Source organism: Somniosus microcephalus, chromosome 2 (genome assembly GCF_052327205.1).
Source record: "Somniosus microcephalus isolate GS21.2 chromosome 2, FLI_Smic_1.0, whole genome shotgun sequence".
Classification (NCBI taxonomy): Eukaryota; Metazoa; Chordata; class Chondrichthyes; order Squaliformes; family Somniosidae; genus Somniosus; species Somniosus microcephalus.
In genome coordinates this window covers 301780759-301802498 of record NC_140988.1, presented here as the reverse complement: position 1 = coordinate 301802498, position 21740 = coordinate 301780759, and the positions used below count along the sequence as shown (strand labels likewise).

The following is a 21740-nucleotide window of genomic DNA, read 5'->3' as shown; positions in this document are numbered from 1 at the left end:
TTTTGGTGAACTGAAAATTAAATTGTTATTCAGTTGCAAATTACACTGGTGCATGTAGTTCCTCTGTATCCTTAACTGTTTCTTCCTTTGCATCTTGCCAAATCTAATGTTACTGCAGCCTTTTGGCTGCTGCAACCTCTTAAAATTCATTTAATCTGGTTAAAGTTTGAATCACTTCAGTGAAATTCTAACTTGAATTTTTTTTAAAGGCCTCCTGCACAAGTGGAATTCCAGTGCTAAAGTTTATCCATAACTTTCCATAGCAATTAAATTGTGCCAAGGGTAAATGATTATAGGTAGTGCACACGCAAAAGTGTGTGTCCCAGTCGGTGAAAAGTAAACATTTTTTTTTCAGTGGGTCCTGTAGGAATAGAAGAGGAACCTCCGACCGTAATGTTTGAAACTAAAACGGACTGGAAAGTGGAGCTGGAGCGCACAGGAGGTCTACTAACCTACAGAATAATTTCCATTAATGAAAATTACAAAATCAGCACCAGGTGAGTTGTCAACAGCTAGATATTGTAAGACATAACATAAAAATTAGGAGCAGGAGTAGGCCATATGGCCCCTTGAGCTTGCTCGGCCATTCAATAAGATCATGGTTGATCTTTGACCTCAATGCTATTTTCCCACTCGATCTCCATATCCCTTGATTTCCCTCAAGTCCAAATGTCTATCCATCTCAGTCTTGAATATACTCAACAACTGAACATCCACAGCCCTTTGAGGTGGAGAATTCCAAAGATTCACAACCCTCTGAATGAAGAAATTCCCCCTCATCTCTGCTTAAATGGCCGACGTCCTATCCTGAGACTATGCCCCCTAGTTCTAGACACTCCAGCCAGGGGAAACAACCTCTCAGCATCTACCCTGTCAATCCCCTTCAGAATCTTGAATGTTTCAATGAGATCATATCTCATTCTTCTAAACTCCAGAGAGTATAGGCCCAATCTACTCAATCTCTCGTCATAGAACAACCCTCTCATCCCAGGAATCAATCTAGTGAACCTTTGTTGCACCACCTCTAAGTATATCCTTCGTCAGATAAAGAGACCAAAACTCTGCACAGTACGCCAGGTGTGGTCTCATCAAAGCCCTGTCCAATTGTAGCAAGACTTCCTTACTGTTGTACTCCAACCTCCTTGCAATAAAGGCCAACATGCAATTCGTCTTCCTAATTGCTTGCTGTACCTGCGTGTTAACTCTGTTTCCTGTACGAGGACATCTAAATCTCTTTGAACACCAACATTTAATAGTTTCTCGCCATTTAAAAAAAAAAAAAAAAAATATATATATATATTCTATTCTTCCTACCAAAGTGAATAACCTCAGTTCCCCACATTATACTCCATCTGCCACCTTATTGCCCACTCACTTAACCTGTCTATATCACTTTGCAGGCTCTTTGTGTCCTCCTCACAGCATACTTTTCCATCTAGCTTTGTATCGTCAGCAAACTTGGATACATTACACTTAGTCCCTTCATCTAAGTCTTTATAAATAATTATAAATAGCTGAGGCCCAAGCACTGATCCTTGCAGCACCCCACTAATTATAGCCTGCCAACCTGAAAATGACCCGTTTATCCTTACACTCTGTTTTCTGTCCACCAACCAATCCTCTATCCATGCTAAAAAAAAAATTCCCCCAACCCCTTGAGCCCTTATCTTGCGTAGGCACCTTATCGAATGCCTTTTGGAAATCCAAATATACTACATCTACTGGTTCCCCTTTATATACCTTGTTAGTTACATCCTCAAAAAACTCTAAGTTTGTTAAACACGATTTCCCTTTCATAAGACCATGTTGACTCTGCCTAATTATATTATGATTTTTCTAAGTGCCCTGTTACCACTTCCTTAATAATGGATTCCAGCATTTTCCCAATGACTGATGTCAGGCTAACTGGCTTGTAGTTCCCTGTTTTCTCTCTCTCTCCTTTCTTGAATAGCGGGGTTACATTTGCTACCTTCCAATCTGCTGGGACCCTTCCAAAATTCCCTAGATTCTAGAAGATCACACCCAATGCAGCCACTATCTCTGCAGCCACCTCTTTTAGAGCCCTAGGATGTAGGCCATCATGTCCAGGGGATTTGTCAGCTTTTAGTCCCATTAGTTTCACTAGTACTATTTCTCTACTGATAATTAGTTTAAGTTCCTCACTCTTATTAGCTTTTTGGTATGCTTTTTGTGTCTTCTACTGTGAAGACAAATACAAAATATTTGTTTAAAGCCTCTGCCATTTCCTTGTTCCCCATTATAAGTTCTCCTGTCTGTCTCTAAGGGATCTAATGCTTACTTTTGCTACTCTCTTCCTTTTTACATATTTGTAGAAGCTCTTGCAATCTGTTTTTATATTTCGAGGCTTTTTATTAATTCACTGGATGTGGGCATCGCTAGCAAGGCCAGCATTTACTGCCCATCCCTAATTGCCCTTGAGAAGGTGGTGGTGAGCTGCTGCCTTGAACCGCTGCAGTCCTTGTGGTGAAGGTACTCCCACAGTGCTGTTGGGGAGGGAGTTCCAGGATTTTGACCCAATGACGATGAAGGAACGACAATATATTTCCAAGTCAGGATGGTGTGTAACTTGGAGGGGAGCTTGCAGGTGATGGTTTCCCATGTGCCTGCTGCCCGTGTCTTTCTAGGTGGTGGGAGGTGCTGTCGAAGAAGCCTTGGCGAGTGGCTGCAGTGCATCTTGTAGATGGTGTACACTGCAGCCGCTGTGCACCGGTGGTGGATGGGGTGCCAATCAAGTGGGCGGCTTTGTCCTGGGTGATGTTGAGCTTCTTGAATGTTGTTGGAGCTGCACTCATCCAGGCAAGTGGAGAGTATTCCATCACACTCCTGACCTGTGCCTTGTAGTTGGTGAAAAGGCTTTGGGCAGTCAGGAGCTATGTTCCCTCTAATTTTTTTTGGCCTGCACGGCCCCTTTTAACAGGCTGTGCGGGTCAATCAAAATTCCGTGCATGCGTGTTTTTTTTCCTATTTGAAAGCCAGCTCACCGGCTATGCGGGACCTGCAGAGCGCTGTGCAGTTGGTCAGGAGATGAGGCACTTGCTGCAGAATGCCCAGCTTCTGACCTGCTTTTGTAGTCTCAGTATTTGTGTGGCTGGTCCAGTTAAATTTCTGGTCAATGGTGACCCCCAAGATGTTGATTGTGGGGGATTCGACGATGGTAATGCTGTCAAAGGGAGGTGGCTAGACACTCTTGTTGGAGATGGTCATTGCCTGGCACTTGTGTGGGGCAAATATTACTTGCCACTTATCAACCCAAGCCTGAATGTTGGACAGATCTTGCTGCCTGCAGGCATGGACTGCTTCGTTATCCAAGGAGTTGCGAATGGAACTGAACTCTGTGCGATCATCCCCACTTCTGACCTTTATGATTGAGGGAAGGCTGAAAAGTCCCGATTTTTTCCAGTCTTTCCTCATGACAGTTAACACCAGGGATCAGCCTTTACGTCCTCTCTGCGCTGCCTCCAATACTTGAATTTTTCTCTTTGCGTCTCTGATCAGAACAGGACACCGTACTCGAGGTGTACTCCTCTGACTTGTATCTTGTAGGTTTTGGCTATGTAGTTCAAGTTTATATTGGCCATTTTGATTGCTGCTTTGCTTTGGTTGGACATATTAACTTTTTTTTTTTAAAAAGGAAGATTTTGAATGTTCTATTCATAAATGTTTAATAAGTTTGCTTGCTGAATGCATTTCTTGTCACTCGTAAGCAAAGAAAATAGAATGTCATAACTTGATACTCTGGAGCATGTGACCCAGCTGAGCTGCCAAACCAAGTATACAGTTTCTTAACATTCTGCTCGCAACATAAGTGTGCTGAAACACGCTGCACATTAATTTAATATAACATGGAAACACATAGTATAATTCAACATAAATGTAAATATTGAGGTAGACCCATAAGGCATTTAAGATTGACTGGACTCTCCAGCTCACTCACTGTTCCTCAGCTATATTTGTGTATTTGCTCTCTCCTTGAACTCACTGAGCCATGTACCAGCTGTGGCTGAGATATGGACTAAGTGCTCTGTCAGTGCTTTGCTTAAGCTGGTTTCTAGAATGGCTCCCCTTCCATTAATGTGTGAATCCTCCCTGCCCTCCTTTCTCTGACATGGGTTTCCTGTACAGTGTGGTTAAGATGAGCTCTGTAGTTCAGGAATCACACTTGGGTTCTTCTTTGTGGCATTGGTTTTCTCCACCTCATTGGTTGTTACTGGTACACTGCTCAAGTGTATTAAACATTGTAACCCTCTGCTCCATCTGGGGAATGAAAAAGCAGGGATTTGTGTTATGGCACTATTCCTGAGTACTGTACTAAATTATTAGTGTAAAATTCCTCATTTTTAAAATGTCACTTGCCTTTTGCCAATCTCCATTCCTTTTAAAATTTAAGCTGGTTACCGTTCTTGTTTGTTCATATACCTGTATTTGAAAAAGGAAACTTGTATCCTCAGTACTTTTTGACTTGTTGGATCTTAACTAAATTTCAAGTGTCTTCCTCACATCTGACACTGAAGCTTGCATGAAGGAGACTTTCGATTTGTGTAAGATGTTAAATTTGAACTGTACCAAATATGCCACTGCTGACCAAACTGTACTTTATGCAGTTTGTGCATATGTCATTAAAACAGTAACCATACTTTGTTCACAGACCAAAACCTAAAGTAGATTTAAAATAATCAATTGCTTGCCCATCTTTTTTCCTAAAGTGCTTTGAGTTCCAAATGTTTGATTTGGGTGCAGGACACTTTATCAATAAGCTTTGCTTAATTTCTTGCCATCCCCAATACAATCTTTTTTTTTTCTTTGGCAATCTTACAGAAGTGTTTCTAGTGATTGATTCTGCCCTGCTGAAATCAGAATTCTGAATCTTGCGAGGTAGTGGGAGCTTGACTTTGTTGTCTAAATTCAAATAAAAACACAAATTTGAGTGGTATGATTTCTGTTGTTTGAGATACTTTATGTTGTAATATCTGTAATATTCAAATAGAGATTTTAAAAAGTGGGAGGGGAAGTTGATCATGTGTTTTATTTTAAACATAGATTCCCAGGTTTTATAAATGTTGGGTGGGTGGCGAATTACAATTTTTTTTAAAAAAGCTAAGGGGTAATTCTAAACCTGTACAACATACTGGTTAGGCTATAGTTAGAATTTATATATAGTTTTGGGTGTCCTCCTTTTAGTCAAGATGCCAAGGCCATGGAAACCATGCAGAAGGTACACCCTAAGGCAGTGGTGGGCAAAATATGGCCTGCGGGCCATATGTGGCCCGCCAAGTCATTCTATCCGGTCCACTGGACAGGACAGACATAGAACACGAGCCGGAGCTCGAGCTGCCCATTAATCTATCCATTTTCACTTGTGGGTCAGAGACAGACCTGAACTGCATCCAAGGAAAAAAACATAGTAATACTTGATTCAAATTAATAATTCACAAAAGCGATTTTCCCCGGCAAATCTTAAAAGGATCCATTCCGCAGTTCTGGGCCCCAATGACAGACGTCCTCACCCAGAATGCACTGGGTACTCTTCATATCCCCTATCCATTTTAGAGTCGAATCATGGCTGCTCATCTCCACGACTCTTTTACCGAAAACGGTGCTGCATCTTTCCTCTCCCGGTACCCAGAGTTCGACGGCAGGGGAGTTCTCATCTGGCACCAGTTGGGACTGCATTAGTAATCTTTGCAGAGAAGCATAAGGGTGACTGAGGTGGGAAATTGATGCTGACACAAGCTCTGAAAAGATTACAGTTCTATTTCACAGCACTGATTTACAGAGACCAGAAGATACCACAACATTTTCAATTTTTACCTTTGATTCATTTCTAAGCAGTATCGAATACATTTTGTGTATTTATGCAATGTTCCCGCTAATTTTTTTTCGTGTGGCAGTTGCTGGAGAGTGGCCTGCGCAAGACCTTGCGATTGGTGCAAGGCTGCGCACCTTAGGGGGAACATTGTTGTGCGACCCTCAGCAGCTCACCAAAACTTGCTAAGTGGCCCTCCAGCCCAAATAATTGCTCACCCCTGCCCGAAGATGATATTGGGATGAGGGGCTTTAGTTATGAAGAGACTAGAGAAACGGGCTCTTTTCAGAGCAGGCTAAGAGGAGATCTGATGGAGATGTTCCAAATTGAGGGGTTTTAATTATTTCAATGGTGAAAAACTATTTCCACAGTTTGTCAATAGCTCATCACCAAAAGAACAAAGGGAGAAGTTGGGAGAAACTTTGTAAATCGAGGTTTGTTGGAATATGGATGCCCTCTCTCAAACAGTGATAGAAGCTGAATCCATGGTAGCTTTTAAAAGGAATGTGAAAAATAAATATGGGGAAAGGGCAGGGGACTAAGTGGATAGCTGAGAACTGTCTCCGATGCAGTGGGCTATACAATTCTATGATTGTATATATTTGGGGGAATGGGATATCAACAATGCTGAAGGGAAGGAAAGATGCTTCAACTTTGCAACATTTTCCAACTTCCTAAAGTAAAAAGATGACACAAAAATGCAACAAATTTGTTTGTCATTTGATCACTAAATTTTATGTTTTCAAAACATGCTGGGTTTTTTTTTGCTTCCAGACTTCCACCATTCTTTGCTGTTCCTTCATCTGTTGCGGATGATGACATTAAGAAATACAAAGGAAAAGGAATTCCTGTAAGTTTGCTTTTTTTCCCCCCTCTCCCTCCTTCATGCCACCAGTATCTTCCTACACGTAAAGTCTGTAAATTCCTTGACAATTGTCCCTTTTTCTCAAAGCCTTTGAGGAATTAAGTAGTTTGTACCCCTTGTGCTGCATGTACAAGGATTGTAGTTTGTATAGCACCTAAAATGTAAGAAATTAGTAGAATGGACAACATTGCCACAAGTCAGCTGTTAACTTGTACTTACTTTACCAAGAATCTCTTAAACTAATACTATAGTGTATATAGGCTTTGAGGGTGAAGTTCAACTTTGGCGGGGGTGCTGTTGGCTCCTAGTCTGGCAACGCCTCAATTTAAAAATTCTTTATCCTTGTTGTCAAATCCCTTCATGGCCTCACCCCTCCTCCTCTGTAACCTCCTCCAGCCCTACAACCCTCTGAGATCTCTGCACTCCTCCAATTCTGCCCTTTTACACATCCCCTATTTTAATCGCTCCACCTTTGGTAGCCATGCTTTGAGCTGCCTAGGCCCTAAACTCTGGAATTGGCTCCCTAAATCTTTCCGCGCCTCTACCTTTATCTCCTTTTAAGACGCTCCTTAAATCCTACCATCTGTCCTAATATCTCCTTATGTGGCCTGGTGTCAAATTTTGTTTGATAACCCTCTTGTGGAGTGCCTTGGAACGTTTTACTACGTTAAAGGTGCTATATGAATACAAGTTGTTCTACACCCAGCCTGATTTTCCTTTCCAAATAGGAAGGAAGAATGGGTGGGATGTACACGGGCAGCTGATCTACTGCTGCCCATTTTATGACCTGCCAAATATGAATTTTAACTGCCTAGAGTCTAAAGATGAAGTGTTTGCTTCTACAAGTAGAAACATGTTGTTCTCTGCTGTACGCAGCAGTACTAGTTTTATAATGTCACAACAATGATGTGCTGCTGCTTCCTCCTTGATTATATTTAATTATGTAGCTGAACAGATCCAAACTGCTCATACTTTTCCTGTGCTGAGCCATTTTTGCTGTTTAGCTAATCAGTCTTGTACTAACTTGGTTTTTCTCTTTGCAGTATTGATTTTAAATTTAGTTCCAAACAATTTTAGTTAAATGGAAACTTAAAATGTTGCCTAACCCGATAGGCTCCTAGTAGCTCATTCTATAGTAAAAATGGAGCAGTGTTGTATGAAGATTCTAGTGCTAAAATCTTCATACATGTTTGAAGTTCCTTCTCCACAGTGCCATTGCTTATAGCACTACCTGGTTATAAGGAAGGTATAAACGATAATTAGGAGTGATTACAACGTAGTAACTTGTGGTTTAGGACAAATCCGAAACCCTTGAGAACAAAGCTTAAGACATTACCTGAATGCAAGATTCGGATCCAACCTTAAAATCACCAGGGAATGCTTTATTTTATGTGTGTGGCTTCAAAATTGAAACACTTTGCCGTTGCTAGTGTAGGATCCTGACCAGGTTAATGATTGACCTCACTGTTGAAACGTATTGCGAAAACTCTAATTGATAGAATATTCAGTGTCTTCTAACAACTTTATGGCTTCCCTCTCCTTAAAAATTGGGGATTTCCAATGTAAGTTTTGCTCTACTTTAATGAAAAACAACTCCTTGATGTGTCATGACAGTTAATGGCCTATTTTGGACTGCCTATGAAAGTATAATGCTTGTTCTGGGCCATAATACTGTATAGACATTTAATATACCTGGCTTTCTTGCCTCTTTTAATAACAGCAGCTAATATTCATAGAAAAACAGGACCTGATCGGGTCCTTTAACAACAACGTTATATGGCGGTTACCTAACTTCCCATGCAGCCTCTTGTATCTCTTTTGATGGTCTCGGAAGGACTGGTAAATTGGTCGTGTGCATCTCGAGATGTATCCCTGGTACTCTTTGACGTTGGACCAGGAATGAAGTATAATTATGTACTATTAATTGCAACAAACAGCCATAGTATTTCAAACAAAATGTTTGGTGGGCTAGAATCCACATTTTGTGAGCCAGTATATCTCTGATCCTTCCCAGGATCAATTTAAACTGTCTCTTACACATTGAGTGGATTGAGGGGCAGAAATTCAGGTCGGGGGCTTGCCGCGCGTGCAAGCCCCCAATCTGCACTTACCCGACGCGCCTGCCGTTCACCTCCAGGGACGCCTGGAATTCCTGTTTGAAAGAGACGAATCCCGGGCAGCGTCTGACGTCACGCCGCCCAGGAGTGCAGCCAGCGCGAAGCCTGGAGCGCGCTGTGCAACTGAGACACGCCCCTTGAGGTCTCAGTTTAATAGGACACGCCCCCAATGTTTCTCACAAGCTGAAAAGCATTTTTACATGCAGAGCAGCATTTCAAATAGGTTTTTGGTATTTTTATGAAGCTTTTGGTAACTTTTATAAACTTTTAAAAACGTTTACATTATTTTGAAGAATCTGAAGTAGTTTTAAACAGAATTAAAGCAATTTAAAGGCCCTGAGAGAATTTCTTTCATTCCATTTATTTATTTAGCAACGTCGTCGTCATACGTGTCTTCACACTGTGTTTCCTTTGGGGAACTGTATGAAGTGGTGGAAGGATTTATGGCCGTGATTAACGCTCCTTCCGTGACCGTAACCATCTTTGTACCAGCCACCAGCCATTAGGGTGGTTAGTCCTATGGCAGGAGGGTTTTACGGGCTCCCACAAGCTATACGAGGAGGGGGGGCCACCCACACCCACGGACGCAAATATCCCACTGGATGTCAACCCAGAATTTAGAGCCGGAGCTCCGACTCCACTTGCCGGGACTGTCTGGAGCGGGGTTCGAAACCCTACCCCGTCTGGCCCAGCGGCGGGGATCCTACCGCTACGCCAAAGGCCCACTCCGATTAGCAGCGTGAAATGGCTGGAATGAGCACAATTCACGGCATTAAAAGAACTCTCAATTGAACTGATGATGACCTCAGCAATCTCCTCAACGAGGTGGAGGCACAGCGCCTGCTCATCATTGGTAATGAGAAGTCCAAGGCGCCGCAAAAAGGACAGATGATAGCTTGGTCTTTCAAGTGGCAGCATAGGGCTCCAGTCACGGGGAGGGAAAAGGCGCAGGAAATGTATGGGTGTCACCTTTTGCGCGGAGTGGGCCTTTTGCGTAGCGGTAAGCATCCCCGCCGCTGGGCCAGAAGGAGTAGGGTTTCGAACCCCGCTCCAGACAGTCCCGGCAAGTGGAGCCGGAGCTCCAACTATAAATTCTGGGTGGACATCCAGCGGGATACTTGCGTCCGCGGGTGTGGGTGGCCACCCCCCCCCCCCCTTTAGATGGGTTGTGGGAGCCCGTAAAACCCTCACGCCATAGGACTAACCACCCTAATGGCTGGTATGAAGATGGTTATGGTCACAGAAGGAGTGTTAACGTGGCCAGAAATCCTTCCACCACTTCATACAGTTCCCGAAAGGGAACAGTGTGAGGATACGTACGACGATGACCTCTTGCGCAATGCACCTCCTTGGACCCTCAGTCGCAGATGCGAGGGGGCAAATCGTGCAATTGTTAAATTTTTCATTTTATTGACATGTAAAATGTTGGCCCAGTAATTCCGCTCCAAACGCGTGAGTACGGTCGGGGTACTCATGCGTCTGGCCGGAGGAAATGCCGGTTTTCAGCATGCACAGCGCATGTGGGGAAAACCGGCATTTCCTGTCCTCTGAACGAAGGGGTTCAGAGGCAGAACGTGTGCGACTGCACAGGCAGCGCGTGCGCAGTAAAATACGTTGGTTTCATTCATGCTTTCAGTGAGGGTTAAGTCCTTACAACTTACACATGAAAAAAGCATGAGTACAGTTGCTCCAGAGGCTGCGGAGGAAGATATATTTTATCGTGGATCTTCTGAAAGGCAATATTTTTGTTTGGGAAAGGGAGGAAAGTTATTTTAAGAAATGCTGAGGTAAGTTTTAAAGTTTATTTTTGTTTTTTAAAACGGGTTTTCAGTACTGTAGGTAGAAGGAGCAATTGTGGCTATGTGAATTGAATTTGCTGTGTTTATTAAATGTGAAAATGACTCCAACATTTTTAAGAAAGAAACTTTTCATCAGTAATATATTCTTTTAAGTAATTATGTATGTATGTATGTCTGTATATATTCCTTTGCTTATGTGTATGAATGTATGTATTTAATTATGACTTTCAGAGAAAGTAACTTATTGGAAAATCATAATTAAATACATTTCATACACAAGTAAAGGAATATATACATACATACATATATGTAAAGGAATATATACGGACATACATACATAATTACTTAAAAGAATATATTACTGATGAAAAGTTTCTTTCTTAAAAATGTTGTAAATGTTACATTACTCATTTTAGAACAGTCATTTTCACATTTAATATACACAGCAAATTCAATTCACACAGCCACAATTGCTCCTTCTACCTACAGTACTGAAAACCCGTTTAATAAAAAATAAAATAAAAAATTAAACTTTAAAACTTACCTCAGCATTTCTTAAAATAACTTTCCTCCCCTTCCCAAACACAAATATTCCTTTCAGAAGCTCCACGATAAAATATATCTTCCTCCGCAGCCTCTGGAGCAACTTTACACATGCTTTTTTCATGTGTAAGTTGCAAGGACTTAACCTCACTGAATCCATGAATGAAATCGGCGAAGTTCACTGCGCACGCGCTGCCTGTGCAGTCGCACGCGCTGTGCCTCTGAACCCCTTCGTTCAGAGGACAGGAAATGCTGGTTTTCCCCGCATGCGCTGTGCATGCTGAAAACCGGCATTTCCTCCGGCCAGACGCGTGAGTACCCCGACTGTACTCACGCGTTTGGAACGGAATTACTATAGAACAATCTTCTGAATAGCCTACTTTTAGAACCGAGTGAGCAGCTATTGGGAACTGCTTCTAGGGAAATCCACCGAAAAAAGCTTTGGCCATTAAAATGTATGACTTGGCAGGGGGATGGGGTACAGAGTGGAGCTATAGTAGGGGGTGATTTACAGCCAAATACAGAGGGAAAAACAAGTCAGCTGGGAAGGCAGAGCAAATATGTGAAGGCAAAAGAGAATATGGCAGGGCTGGAAGGCATTTATTTTAATGCAAGGAGTCTTGCAAATAAGGTGGATGAACTGAAGTTGTTGTTGAACACATGGGAGTACGATATTGTTGCTATCACGGAGACATGGTTGAGGGAGGGTCAGGACTGGCAGCTCAATATTCCGGGGTATAGAATCTTCAGGAGAGACAGAGGGGGGTGTAAAAGGGGAGGGGGTGTTGCAATATTAATTAAGGAGTCAATTACTGCTGTAAGGAGGGATGATATATTAGCGGGTTCCTCTAATGAGGCCATATGGGTAGAACTTAAAAACAAAAAGGGGGCAAGCACTTTGCTGGGAGTGTACTATAGGCCCCCAAACAGTCAGGGGGAGATAGAGGAACAGATATGTAGGCAAATCTCAGAAAAGTGCGAAAATAATAGGGTAATAATAGTGGGGGATTTCAACTTCCCCAATATAAATTGGGATAGCCAGAGTGTGAAAGGCTTAGAGGGTGCAGAATTCTTAAAGTGCATCCAGGAGAGCTTTTTGAGCCAACATGTAGAAAGTCCTACAAGAGCGGGGGCGGTACTGGACCTAATTCTAGGGAATGTAGCCGGGCAAGTGGTGGAAGTGTCAGCAGGAGAGCATTTTGGCGACTGTGACCATAATTCGGTGAGATTTAAGGTGGTCATGGAAAAAGACAAAGACGGCCTGGAAATAAGGGTTCTAAATTGGGGGAGGGCCGATTTTAATATGATAAGGCAGGATCTGGCCAAAGTGGACTGGGAGCAGCTACTTATAGGAAAATCCACATCAAAACAGTGGGAGACTTTCAGAAGGGAAATAGAGAGAGTACAACGCCAACATGTTCCTGTAAAGGTCAAGGGTGGGACCAACAAGCAAAGGGAACCTTGGATGACAAGGGATATACAAAAATGCATTAGAAATAAAAGGGGGGCTTTTGGCAGTTACAAAAGACTAAAGATGGAAGAAGCCCTAGAGGAGTATAAAAAGTGCAGGGGCATACTTAAAAAAGAAATTAGGAGGGCGAGGAGGGGCCATGAAATAACACTGGCGAGCAAAATAAAGGAAAATCCTAAGATGTTTTATAAGTATATTAAGGGCAAGAGGATAACCAGGGAAAGGGTAGGGCCCATTAGGGACCAAAGTGGCAATCTGTGTGTAGAGCCAGATGATGTAGGCGGGGTTTTAAATGAATTTTTTGCATCTGTGTTCACTATGGAGAAAGACGATGCAGACATAGAAATCGGGCAAGGGGACTGTGACATACTTGAACATATTAGCATCGAGAGGGAGGAGGTGCTAGCGGTTTTAGCAGGCCAAAAAGTGGATACATCCCCAGGCCCGGACGAGATGTATCCCAGGCTGCTGTGGGAGGCAAAGGAGGAGATTGCAGGGGCTCTGACACAAATTTTCAGAACCTCTCTGGCCACAGGGGATGTACCAGAGGACTGGAGAACAGCTAACGTAGTACCATTATTCAAGAAGGGTAGCAGGGATAAACCAGGGAATTACAGGCCAGTGAGCCTAACATCTGTGGTAGGGAAATTATTGGAGAAAATTCTGAGGGACAAAATTAGTCTCCACTTGGAGAGGCAAGGATTAATCGGGGATAGTCAGCATGGCTTTGTCAAGGGTAAATCATGTCTGACAAATCTGATTGAATTTTTCGAGGGGGTGACGAGGGGGGTGGATGAGGGAAATGCTGTGGATGTGGTTTACATGGACTTCAGTAAAGCTTTTGACAAAGTCATGCATAGGAGACTGGTCAAGAAGGTAAGAGCCCATGGGATCCAGGGTGCCTTGGATCCTAAACTGGCTGAGTGGCAGGAGGCAGAGGGTGATGGTCGAAGGTTGCTTTTGTGACTGGAAGCCTGTGTCCAGTGGGGTACCTCAGGGATCGGTGCTGGGTCCCTTGTTGTTTGTGATCTACATAAATGACTTGGATGAGAATGTAAAAGGTATGATCAGTAAGTTCGCAGATGACACGAAAATTGGTGGGGTGGTAAATTGCGAGGAGGAAAGCCTCAGGCTACAGGACGATATAAACGGGTTGGTCAGATGGGCGGAAAAGTGGCAAATGGAATTTAACCCTGAAAAGTGCGAGGTGATGCATTTTGGACGGACAAATAAGGTAAGGGAATACACAATGAGTGGTAGGACCCTAGGAAGTACAGAGGGTCAGAGGGACCTTGGTGTACATGTACATAGATCCCTGAAGGCAGCGGAACAGGTAGATAAGGTGGTTAAAAAGGCATATGGGATACTTGCCTTCATTAGCCGAGGCATGGAATATAAGAGCAGGGAGGTTATGATGGAGCTGTACAAAACGCTGGTGAGGCCACAGCTGGAGTACTGTGTGCAGTTCTGGTCGCCTCACTATAGGAAGGATGTGATTGCTTTGGAGAGGGTGCAGAGAAGATTCACCAGGATGTTACCTGGGATGGAGCACCTCAGCTATGAAGAGAGGCTGGACAGGCTGGGGTTGTTTTCCTTGGAGCAATGAAGGCTGAGGGGGGACCTGATTGAGGTGTACAAAATGATGAGGGGCACAGATAGGGTAGATAAAGAGGAACTTTTCCCCTTAGTAGGGGGGGTCAATAACAAGGGGGCACAGATTCAGGGTAAGGGGCAGGAGATTTAGAGGGGATTTGAGGAGGAACTTTTTCACCCAGAGGGTGGTTGGAATCTGGAACTCACTGCCTGAAAGGGTGGTAGAGGCAGGAACCCTCACAACATTCAAGAAGCATTTGGATGAGCACTTGAAATGCCATTGCATACAAGGCTATGGACCAAATGCTGGAAAATGGGATTAGACTGGACAGGGATGGATGGGCGGCGCGGACACGATGGGCCGAAGGGCCTCTTTCTGTGCTGTAAAACTCTATGACTCTATGAACATACTGTCACGCTGCTGTCGACGCCTTGTCTATGCAATGCAATTTCAAAATTTCTATTAAGGAAATTAATTCTGCCACCCTCTGCAGTAACCACAATTTAAAGTGACCACCAGTTTCTTTTATATATAAACTCCTGGACTCGCTCACCTACATTGGCTCCCAGTTCCCCACCGTCTCGAATTTAAAATTCTTACCCTGGTATTTAAATCTCTCCATGGCCTTAACACACCCTATCTCTAACTTGCTGCTTGCAACCCCTTCCACCCTGAACTCTCCGTGCCTCTAATGCCAGGTTCTTGTGCATTGCCCCCTCCATTGTTAGCTGTGCCTACCAAGTCCTGGGCTCTGCAATTCGCTCCTTAAACCCATACCTCTTTGACCAACCTAATTTATCACTCTCTAGCTTAGTGTCTGTTTTCCTTATACCTATGATGAAGTGCTATGGGACATATTTCTGCAATAAAGGTCATGTATAAATGCAGGCCTCCTCCTGAGAATTGGGCTTCAGACACGTGCAATCCTGTTCTAGTGTGAGTGGCGCAGGTTGTCTCTCCCATCCTTTTTTTTCTTGATTCAATGCTTTTTTAAAAAAAGAGAAAAATATATATATTGCATTTTAAAAACTTTTCTAACTTCCCCCTGTGCAGCTTTGGTGCTGGTCTCACTCCAATGGTTGTGCATTGCTGAAGATGGCAGCTCTCCCTGAAACAGCTGATGACAACACTTCACAAATGGACAAAGGTTGGATAGAGGGGTTAGTAATCTTGTTAATGTGTCAATAAAGATATACAGCTGGACTTCAAATTGGAAAGGGTGCACTTCGCTGCACAACATTAATTTTTTTTTTTTGCTTTCTTCTTTCCTGCCCCGTAACCCACCATAATGCTCAGGAAAGTGTGACCAATTTTACATGGTATGCAAGAACAAACTAATAGTACATCATTTCCATGACTCCCCTCTGGCAGAAGAGAAGTCGGAACAAAATAAATCAAACACAAAAAAACATTCAATCTTTAACTTTCAAACCGTTTTCAGCTTATTATCGGCAACAACCTATGCCGCGTTAATGTCACATTGAGGTTAAGGTAACACTGATAATCTGCCAGAGCAAAGTTCTTGTAATTTGACATTTCAACCCCTTCGTGCATTACTGCTTTTTAATACATTTCATTTAGAAAAGGGAACGGAATCAAAATTGGCAAAATATAACTCTGCACTTTGAAGAAAGCCAATCTGCCTGTGAGCATTATCAAACAAATTTAAAATTTAATTCAATGTTCCATGCCTTTCGTTAAAACTGTTCTTGGGATGTCTGCAACTGCAATACTTGCAAGATCACATTTATTGCTGATCCCTAGTTGCTCCAAGAAGCTGGTGGTGGGTCTTTTTGAATTGCTGCAGTTCCTGAGCTGATAGTGCTCCCGTGATGGTGTTGGGAATTCCAAGGGTTTGACCCAGTGACCATGAATGAACAGTGATGTATGTCCAAGTCAGGATGGTGTGTGATTTGGAGGGCAACTTGGAGATGATAGTGTTCCCATGATCTTGCTACTCTTGTCCTCCTTCGTGGTAGAGGCCAGGGGATTCTGAGGAGCTGTCATAAGTAACCTTGCAAATTGCTGCAGTGCATCCTATAGCTTGTACATGCTGTAGCCACGGTGTACAACAACAACTTGTAATTATATAGTGCCTTTAACATAGTAAAACATCCCAAGGCGCTTCACAGGCGTATTATAAGACAAACAATTTGACACCGAGCCGCATAAGGAGAAATTAGGGCAGGTGACCAAAAGCTTGGTCGAAGAGGTAGGTTTTAAGGAGCGTCTTAAAGGAAGAAAGAAAGGCGGAGAGGTTTAGGCAGGGAATTCCAGAGCTTGGGGCCTAAGCACTTGAAGGCACGGCCACCAATGGTTGAACGATTATAATCAGGGATGCTCAAGAGGGCAGAATTTGAGGAGCGCAGATGTCTTGGGGTTGTGGGGCTGGAGGAGATTAGAGATTGGGAGGGGCGAGGCCATGGAGGGATTTTAAAATAAGGATGAGAATTTTGAAATCGAGGCATTGCTTAACCAGGAGCCAATGTAGGTCAGCGAGCATAGGGGTAATGGGGGAATGGGACTTGGTGTGAGTTAGGACATGGGCAGCTGAGTTTTGGATGATCTCAAGTTTACGTAGGGTAAAACATAGAAACATAGAAGATAGGAGCAGGAGTAGGCCATTCGGCCCCTTGAGCCTGTTCCGCCATTCAATGAGATCATGGCTGATCATCCAATTCAGTACCCTGTCCCTGCTTTCTCCCCATATCCCTTGATCCCTTTAGCCTTAAGAAATATATCTAACTCCTTCTTGAATATATTTAATGAATTGGCCTCAACTGCCTTGTGTGGTTGAGAATTCCACAGGTTCACCACTCTGGGTGAAGAAATTCCTCCTCATCTCAGTCCTAAATGACTTTCCCCTTATCCTTAGACTGTGACCCCCTGGTTCTGGACTCCCCCGCCATCGGGAGCATCCTTCCTGCATCTAGTCTGTCTAGTCCTGTTAGAATTTTATAAGTTTCAATGAGATCCTCTCCCATTCTTCTAAACTCTAGCGAATATAAGCCTAATCGACTCAATCGCTCCTCGTATGTCATTCCTGCCATCCCAGGTATCAGTCTGGTGAATATTCGGGTAGAGTGTGGGAGGCCAGCCAGGAGTGGTTTAGAATAGTCAAATCTAGAGGTAACAAAGGCATGGATGAGGGTTTCAGCAGTGGATGAGCTGAGGCAAGGCCGGAGACAGGTGATGTTATGGAGGTGGAAAGAGGCGGTTTTAGTTATGCCACGGATATGTGGTCGGAAGCTAATTTCAAGGTCAAATATGACACCCAGGTTGCGAACAGTGTGGTTCAGCCTCAGACAGAAGTTGGGGAGAGGGATGGAGTCAATGGCTAGGGAACGTAGTTTGTGGCGGGGACCAAAAACAATGGCTTCGGTATTTCCAATATTTAATTGGAGAAAATTTCTGCTCATTCAGAACTGGATGTTGGACAAGCAATCTGACAATTTAGGGATGGTGGAGGGATTGAGAAAAGTGATGGTGAGGTAGAGCTGGGTGTTGTCAGTGTACATGTGGAAACTGACGCTGTGTTTTTGCCAAGGAGCAACATGTAGATGAGAAATGGGAAGGGGCCAAGGATAGATCCTTGGGGAACCCCAGAGGTAACGATACAGGAATGGGAAGAGAAGCCATCGCCGGTGACTTTTCTGGCTACGATTAGATAAGAATGGAACCAGGCGAGTGCAGTCCCACCCAGCTGGACAATGGTGGAGAGGCGTTGGGGAAGGATGGAGTGGTTAACCGTGTCAAAGGCTGCAGATAAGTCAAAAAGGTCAAGGAGGGATAGTTTACCTTTGTCACAGTCACAAAGGATGTCATTTGTCACTTTTTGATGAGGCAGGGACAGAAACCTGATTGGAGAGTTTCAAACATGGAATTGCGGGAAAAATGGACATGGATTTGGGAGGTGACAACACGTTCAAGGACTTTGACGAGGAAAGGGAGGTTGGAGATGGGAGGGTAGTTTGCAAGGATGGAGGGGTTAAGGGTTGGATTTTTGAGGAGGGGTGATGACAGCAGATTTGAGGGAGAGGGGGACAGTACCTGAGGAGAGAGAACCTTTAACAATGTCCGCTAACATGGGAGCCAGAGAAGGAAGTTGGGTGGTCAGCAGTTTGGTGGGAATAAGGTCGAGGAAGCAGGTCTCATGGACAAGATGAGCACGGAGAGGTCATGAGGGGAGATCGGAGAGAAATTGGAGAAAGATGTGAGTTCAGGGCTAGGGCAGGGTGGAGGAGACAGGGGAGAGGGGTTTAAGAAGATGGTTAGCAGTGGAGAATAGAAGCCGGGGTTTATCTTTGCATTCCGAAATGATTCAGGAATAGTGATCAATTTTGGCAGATGCGAGCAGGACCCGCTAATGCGGTATGTGGTCCAGCCAGATCTGGTGGTAAATGGCTAAACCAGTTGTCCGCCATATCCGTTCAAGTCTGCGACTCTTGGACTTAAGGGAGTGTCGATGAGGGCCATACCAGGGGGAACGGCCAGGGTGCGAGAGAGTAATTGTTTTAATAGGGACTAGGGCATCAAAGGTGGTGGTAAGGGTGTGGTTGAGCAGATCGGTAGCTGCAGATATGTCGTGGTGAATGGAGGGCCAAAGACTGGACAGTTGGGATTTCATAAGTGCAGTTGTAAGAGAGTTGGGGGAATTTTTTTTCCAAGGGCGGACACAGAAGGAAGTAGGGTTTGGGGGGGGAGGGGTGCGGTGGAGGAAGTGGGGTGTGGGTGGAGAGGGATATGAGGAAGTAGTCAGAGATGGCCTTATCTACGATTGACACGATGGAAATAGAGAGGCCATGAGAGATGGCAAGGTCGAGGGGGTGGCTGTGAATATGGGTTTTTACATGGAGGGAGAGATGGCAGGATAGGAGTGCAGTGAACTCCGGAGAGAGAGCATGATGAACTGAGATGGAGGTTGAAATTTCCGAGGATGAGTAGTCGCTCGACCGAGGTTGAGGGAGGAAAGCAGTGAAGATGTCACGGTGATAACATTTTTATGGTACTTGGGTGAACGGTAGAGAACGAGAATTTAAATGAGAAGTCAGAGGGGTGGAATAAGGTGAGATGCTCAGAGGAGGAGTAGGGGGACAGACCAAGGTGTAATTTGGTGAGAGCCACACCGCCACCATGGCGGTCTGAGTGGGGCAATTAGAAGGTATAACCAGGCAGGGAGGCTTCATTTAAGGGTAAGGTGTCATCACTCCTCAACCAAGATTCCATCAGGGCCATGATGTTGATACAGTCATCCACGATAAGCTCATGGATGGTAAGGGCCTTCTTCGCAAGTGAACTGACATTCTGGAGGATCGGTGATGGCTGACCCACTGCCAGCGTCCACAGGGTCAGCGCTGGGAGGGGTCAGTTAAATGGGGAGGAGCCCCCAGTGGGTGTGCTGGGCGGGAAGGTCGGCAAGAGAGTAGGATGGGACAGTTGAGGTTGCTGCTTGTAAGGAGGCAGCGATGAGTGCCTCGATGGGCCTTTCATAGGATGCCAAGAGAGGCACAGCCGAAAGCTGTAGGCTTACCCAAGAGGGATTCAAGCCTGGGATGGTGGCAGGAGAGTTGGAAGGTCAAAGAGTAATGAAGGATGGGCTAGGGATTTGTGAGGGCAGAGTATCCGAGAGAGGAGAGATGAAAGGAGGCATGACGACAGGAGAGGGCGGTCAGGGAGCGATAGAGAGAAAAGGGAGGAGAAAAAAGTAGAAAAAGAAATCAATGGCAAGGGTCCAGAGTGGCAGCCAAAGTGCGCATGTGAAGGGACACGGAAAAGCTCAGGTTGCATAGGCCTGGTTATCTAGTAATTAATGGAATACATATTTTCTGGTAGCGGGAAATAGGTTGGAGACCACAGCCAAAGTCAGAGGTTCCATGGAGGGATGGAGTCGACACGGAGCATTGACGAACCGCTGTCCAAATTCAGAGACCAGTGTTGTAAGGCGTGGGTATTGAATCCAGTAGCAAGGGCGCCAATCAAGCAAACTGATCTGTTCTGAATTATACAGAAACAGAAAATGCTGGAATTACTCAGCAGGTCAGGCAGCATTTGTGGAGAGAGAAACAGAGTTGACGTTTCAGGTTGATGACCCTTCATCAGAACCATGTTCTGAATGATATTGAGGTTTCGAGTGGTGCAGCTACACCTATCCAACTGAGTGGTGAGCATTCCATCCGCTCCTGACTTGAGTCTGGTAGAAAGGATTTGTGGGGTCAGGAGGTGAGCCACTCTTTACAGTACCTCACCTCTGTCCTGCTTTAGCTATGGTGTTAATGTGGCTGGCCTAGGTCAACAACTGGTCAATGGTGACCCCTCTGGATATTAGTGGTAGGAAACTTGCTGATTGTGATGCTAAAGTTGAGGGGTGATATCTGTCACTTGTCAGACTAAGCTTGTATGTTACTCAGGTCCTGTTGTAAACTGGCATCAGATGCCTTATCAGAGAAGTTGTGAATGGTGTTCTAGTTATTTCTGGTGTGCAAGTCTTTCAGAATGTTGTCAGGGCCCATAGCCTTCACCTATGCCCAGTGCACTCCCAGCTGCTGCTTAATGTCACATGGAGTGAAACAAAATGGCTGGATATTGACATCTATGATGGTGGGGAACTTAGGAGGCCAAGTAGGATTGCTCGCTTAGCACTTTTGGGTGAAGGCATTCAACCTTGTCTCTTATGTGCTGGACTCCATTTGTAGTTGAGGATAGGGATGTTTATGGAGCCTCCTCCTCCCATTACTTGCCTGATTTGATCTACCACATGCAGTTGAGAATGGTGAACACAGAGCTTTGCTGTTTGCAATGGAGTTGCTTATAGCCTGGGTTTCTTTTTTAGCATGTAGATAGCCGTGTTGCCTCATTCTAAAGTATGCCTCATGCAGCTCCTGGAACACCCTTCTATTCTCTATATTGAATCAGAGCTGGTCTCCTGGCTTGGTGATGATCAACTAGTGAGTGATGTGTTAGGCCATGATGTTACAGACCATGGTAGTATAGAACTTCACTGCTGATAGCCCACAGTGTCTCTAGATGTCCAGTTTTATGCTGCTAGATCTATTGTTAGTCTCTCCCACTGGGCACATTGGTAGTGTCACAACTAGGATGGTGTTGGCACAGAGAAGATGAGATTTAGACTTCACAAGGGCTGTCCTACCAATGTGATCGTAGACCAACATGTTTATAACGGATGGGTTGGTGAGATAAAGGTCAAGTAGATAGCACACTCATGTTGATTCCCTTGCCGCCTGATGGAGGCCCAACCTGGCAGCTATATAATAGAATCATACAGCACAGGAGGAGGCCATTCGGTACGTCATGTCTGTGCCGGCTCTTTGAAAGAGCTATCCAATTAGTCCCACTCCGCTGCTCTTTCCCCATAAACCTGTAAATTTTTCCTTTAAGTATAAATCCATATCCCTTTTGAAAGTTAGTATTGAATCCGCTTTCACCACTTTTCAGGCGATGCATTCCAGATCATCGTAACTCGCTGTGTTTATAAAAGAAAAAATCTCCATCTTCCTCCTGGTTCTTTTG

The 21740-nt window shown here is 44.3% G+C and overlaps 1 protein-coding gene across 3 annotated transcripts in view; it reads left to right on the top strand.

The window, feature by feature from the left end:
* mtmr12 (myotubularin related protein 12) overlaps positions 1-21740 on the top strand; it is a 115391-nt gene that overhangs the window by 60585 nt on the left and 33066 nt on the right. For all 3 annotated transcript variants that reach the window (XM_085973703.1, XM_085973708.1, XM_085973715.1), the window contains exons 7-9: positions 356-497; positions 6599-6674; positions 15267-15373. In XM_085973703.1, the coding sequence (XP_085829829.1) occupies positions 356-497; positions 6599-6674; positions 15267-15373 (325 nt within the window). The remainder of the gene's footprint in view (positions 1-355; positions 498-6598; positions 6675-15266; positions 15374-21740) is intronic.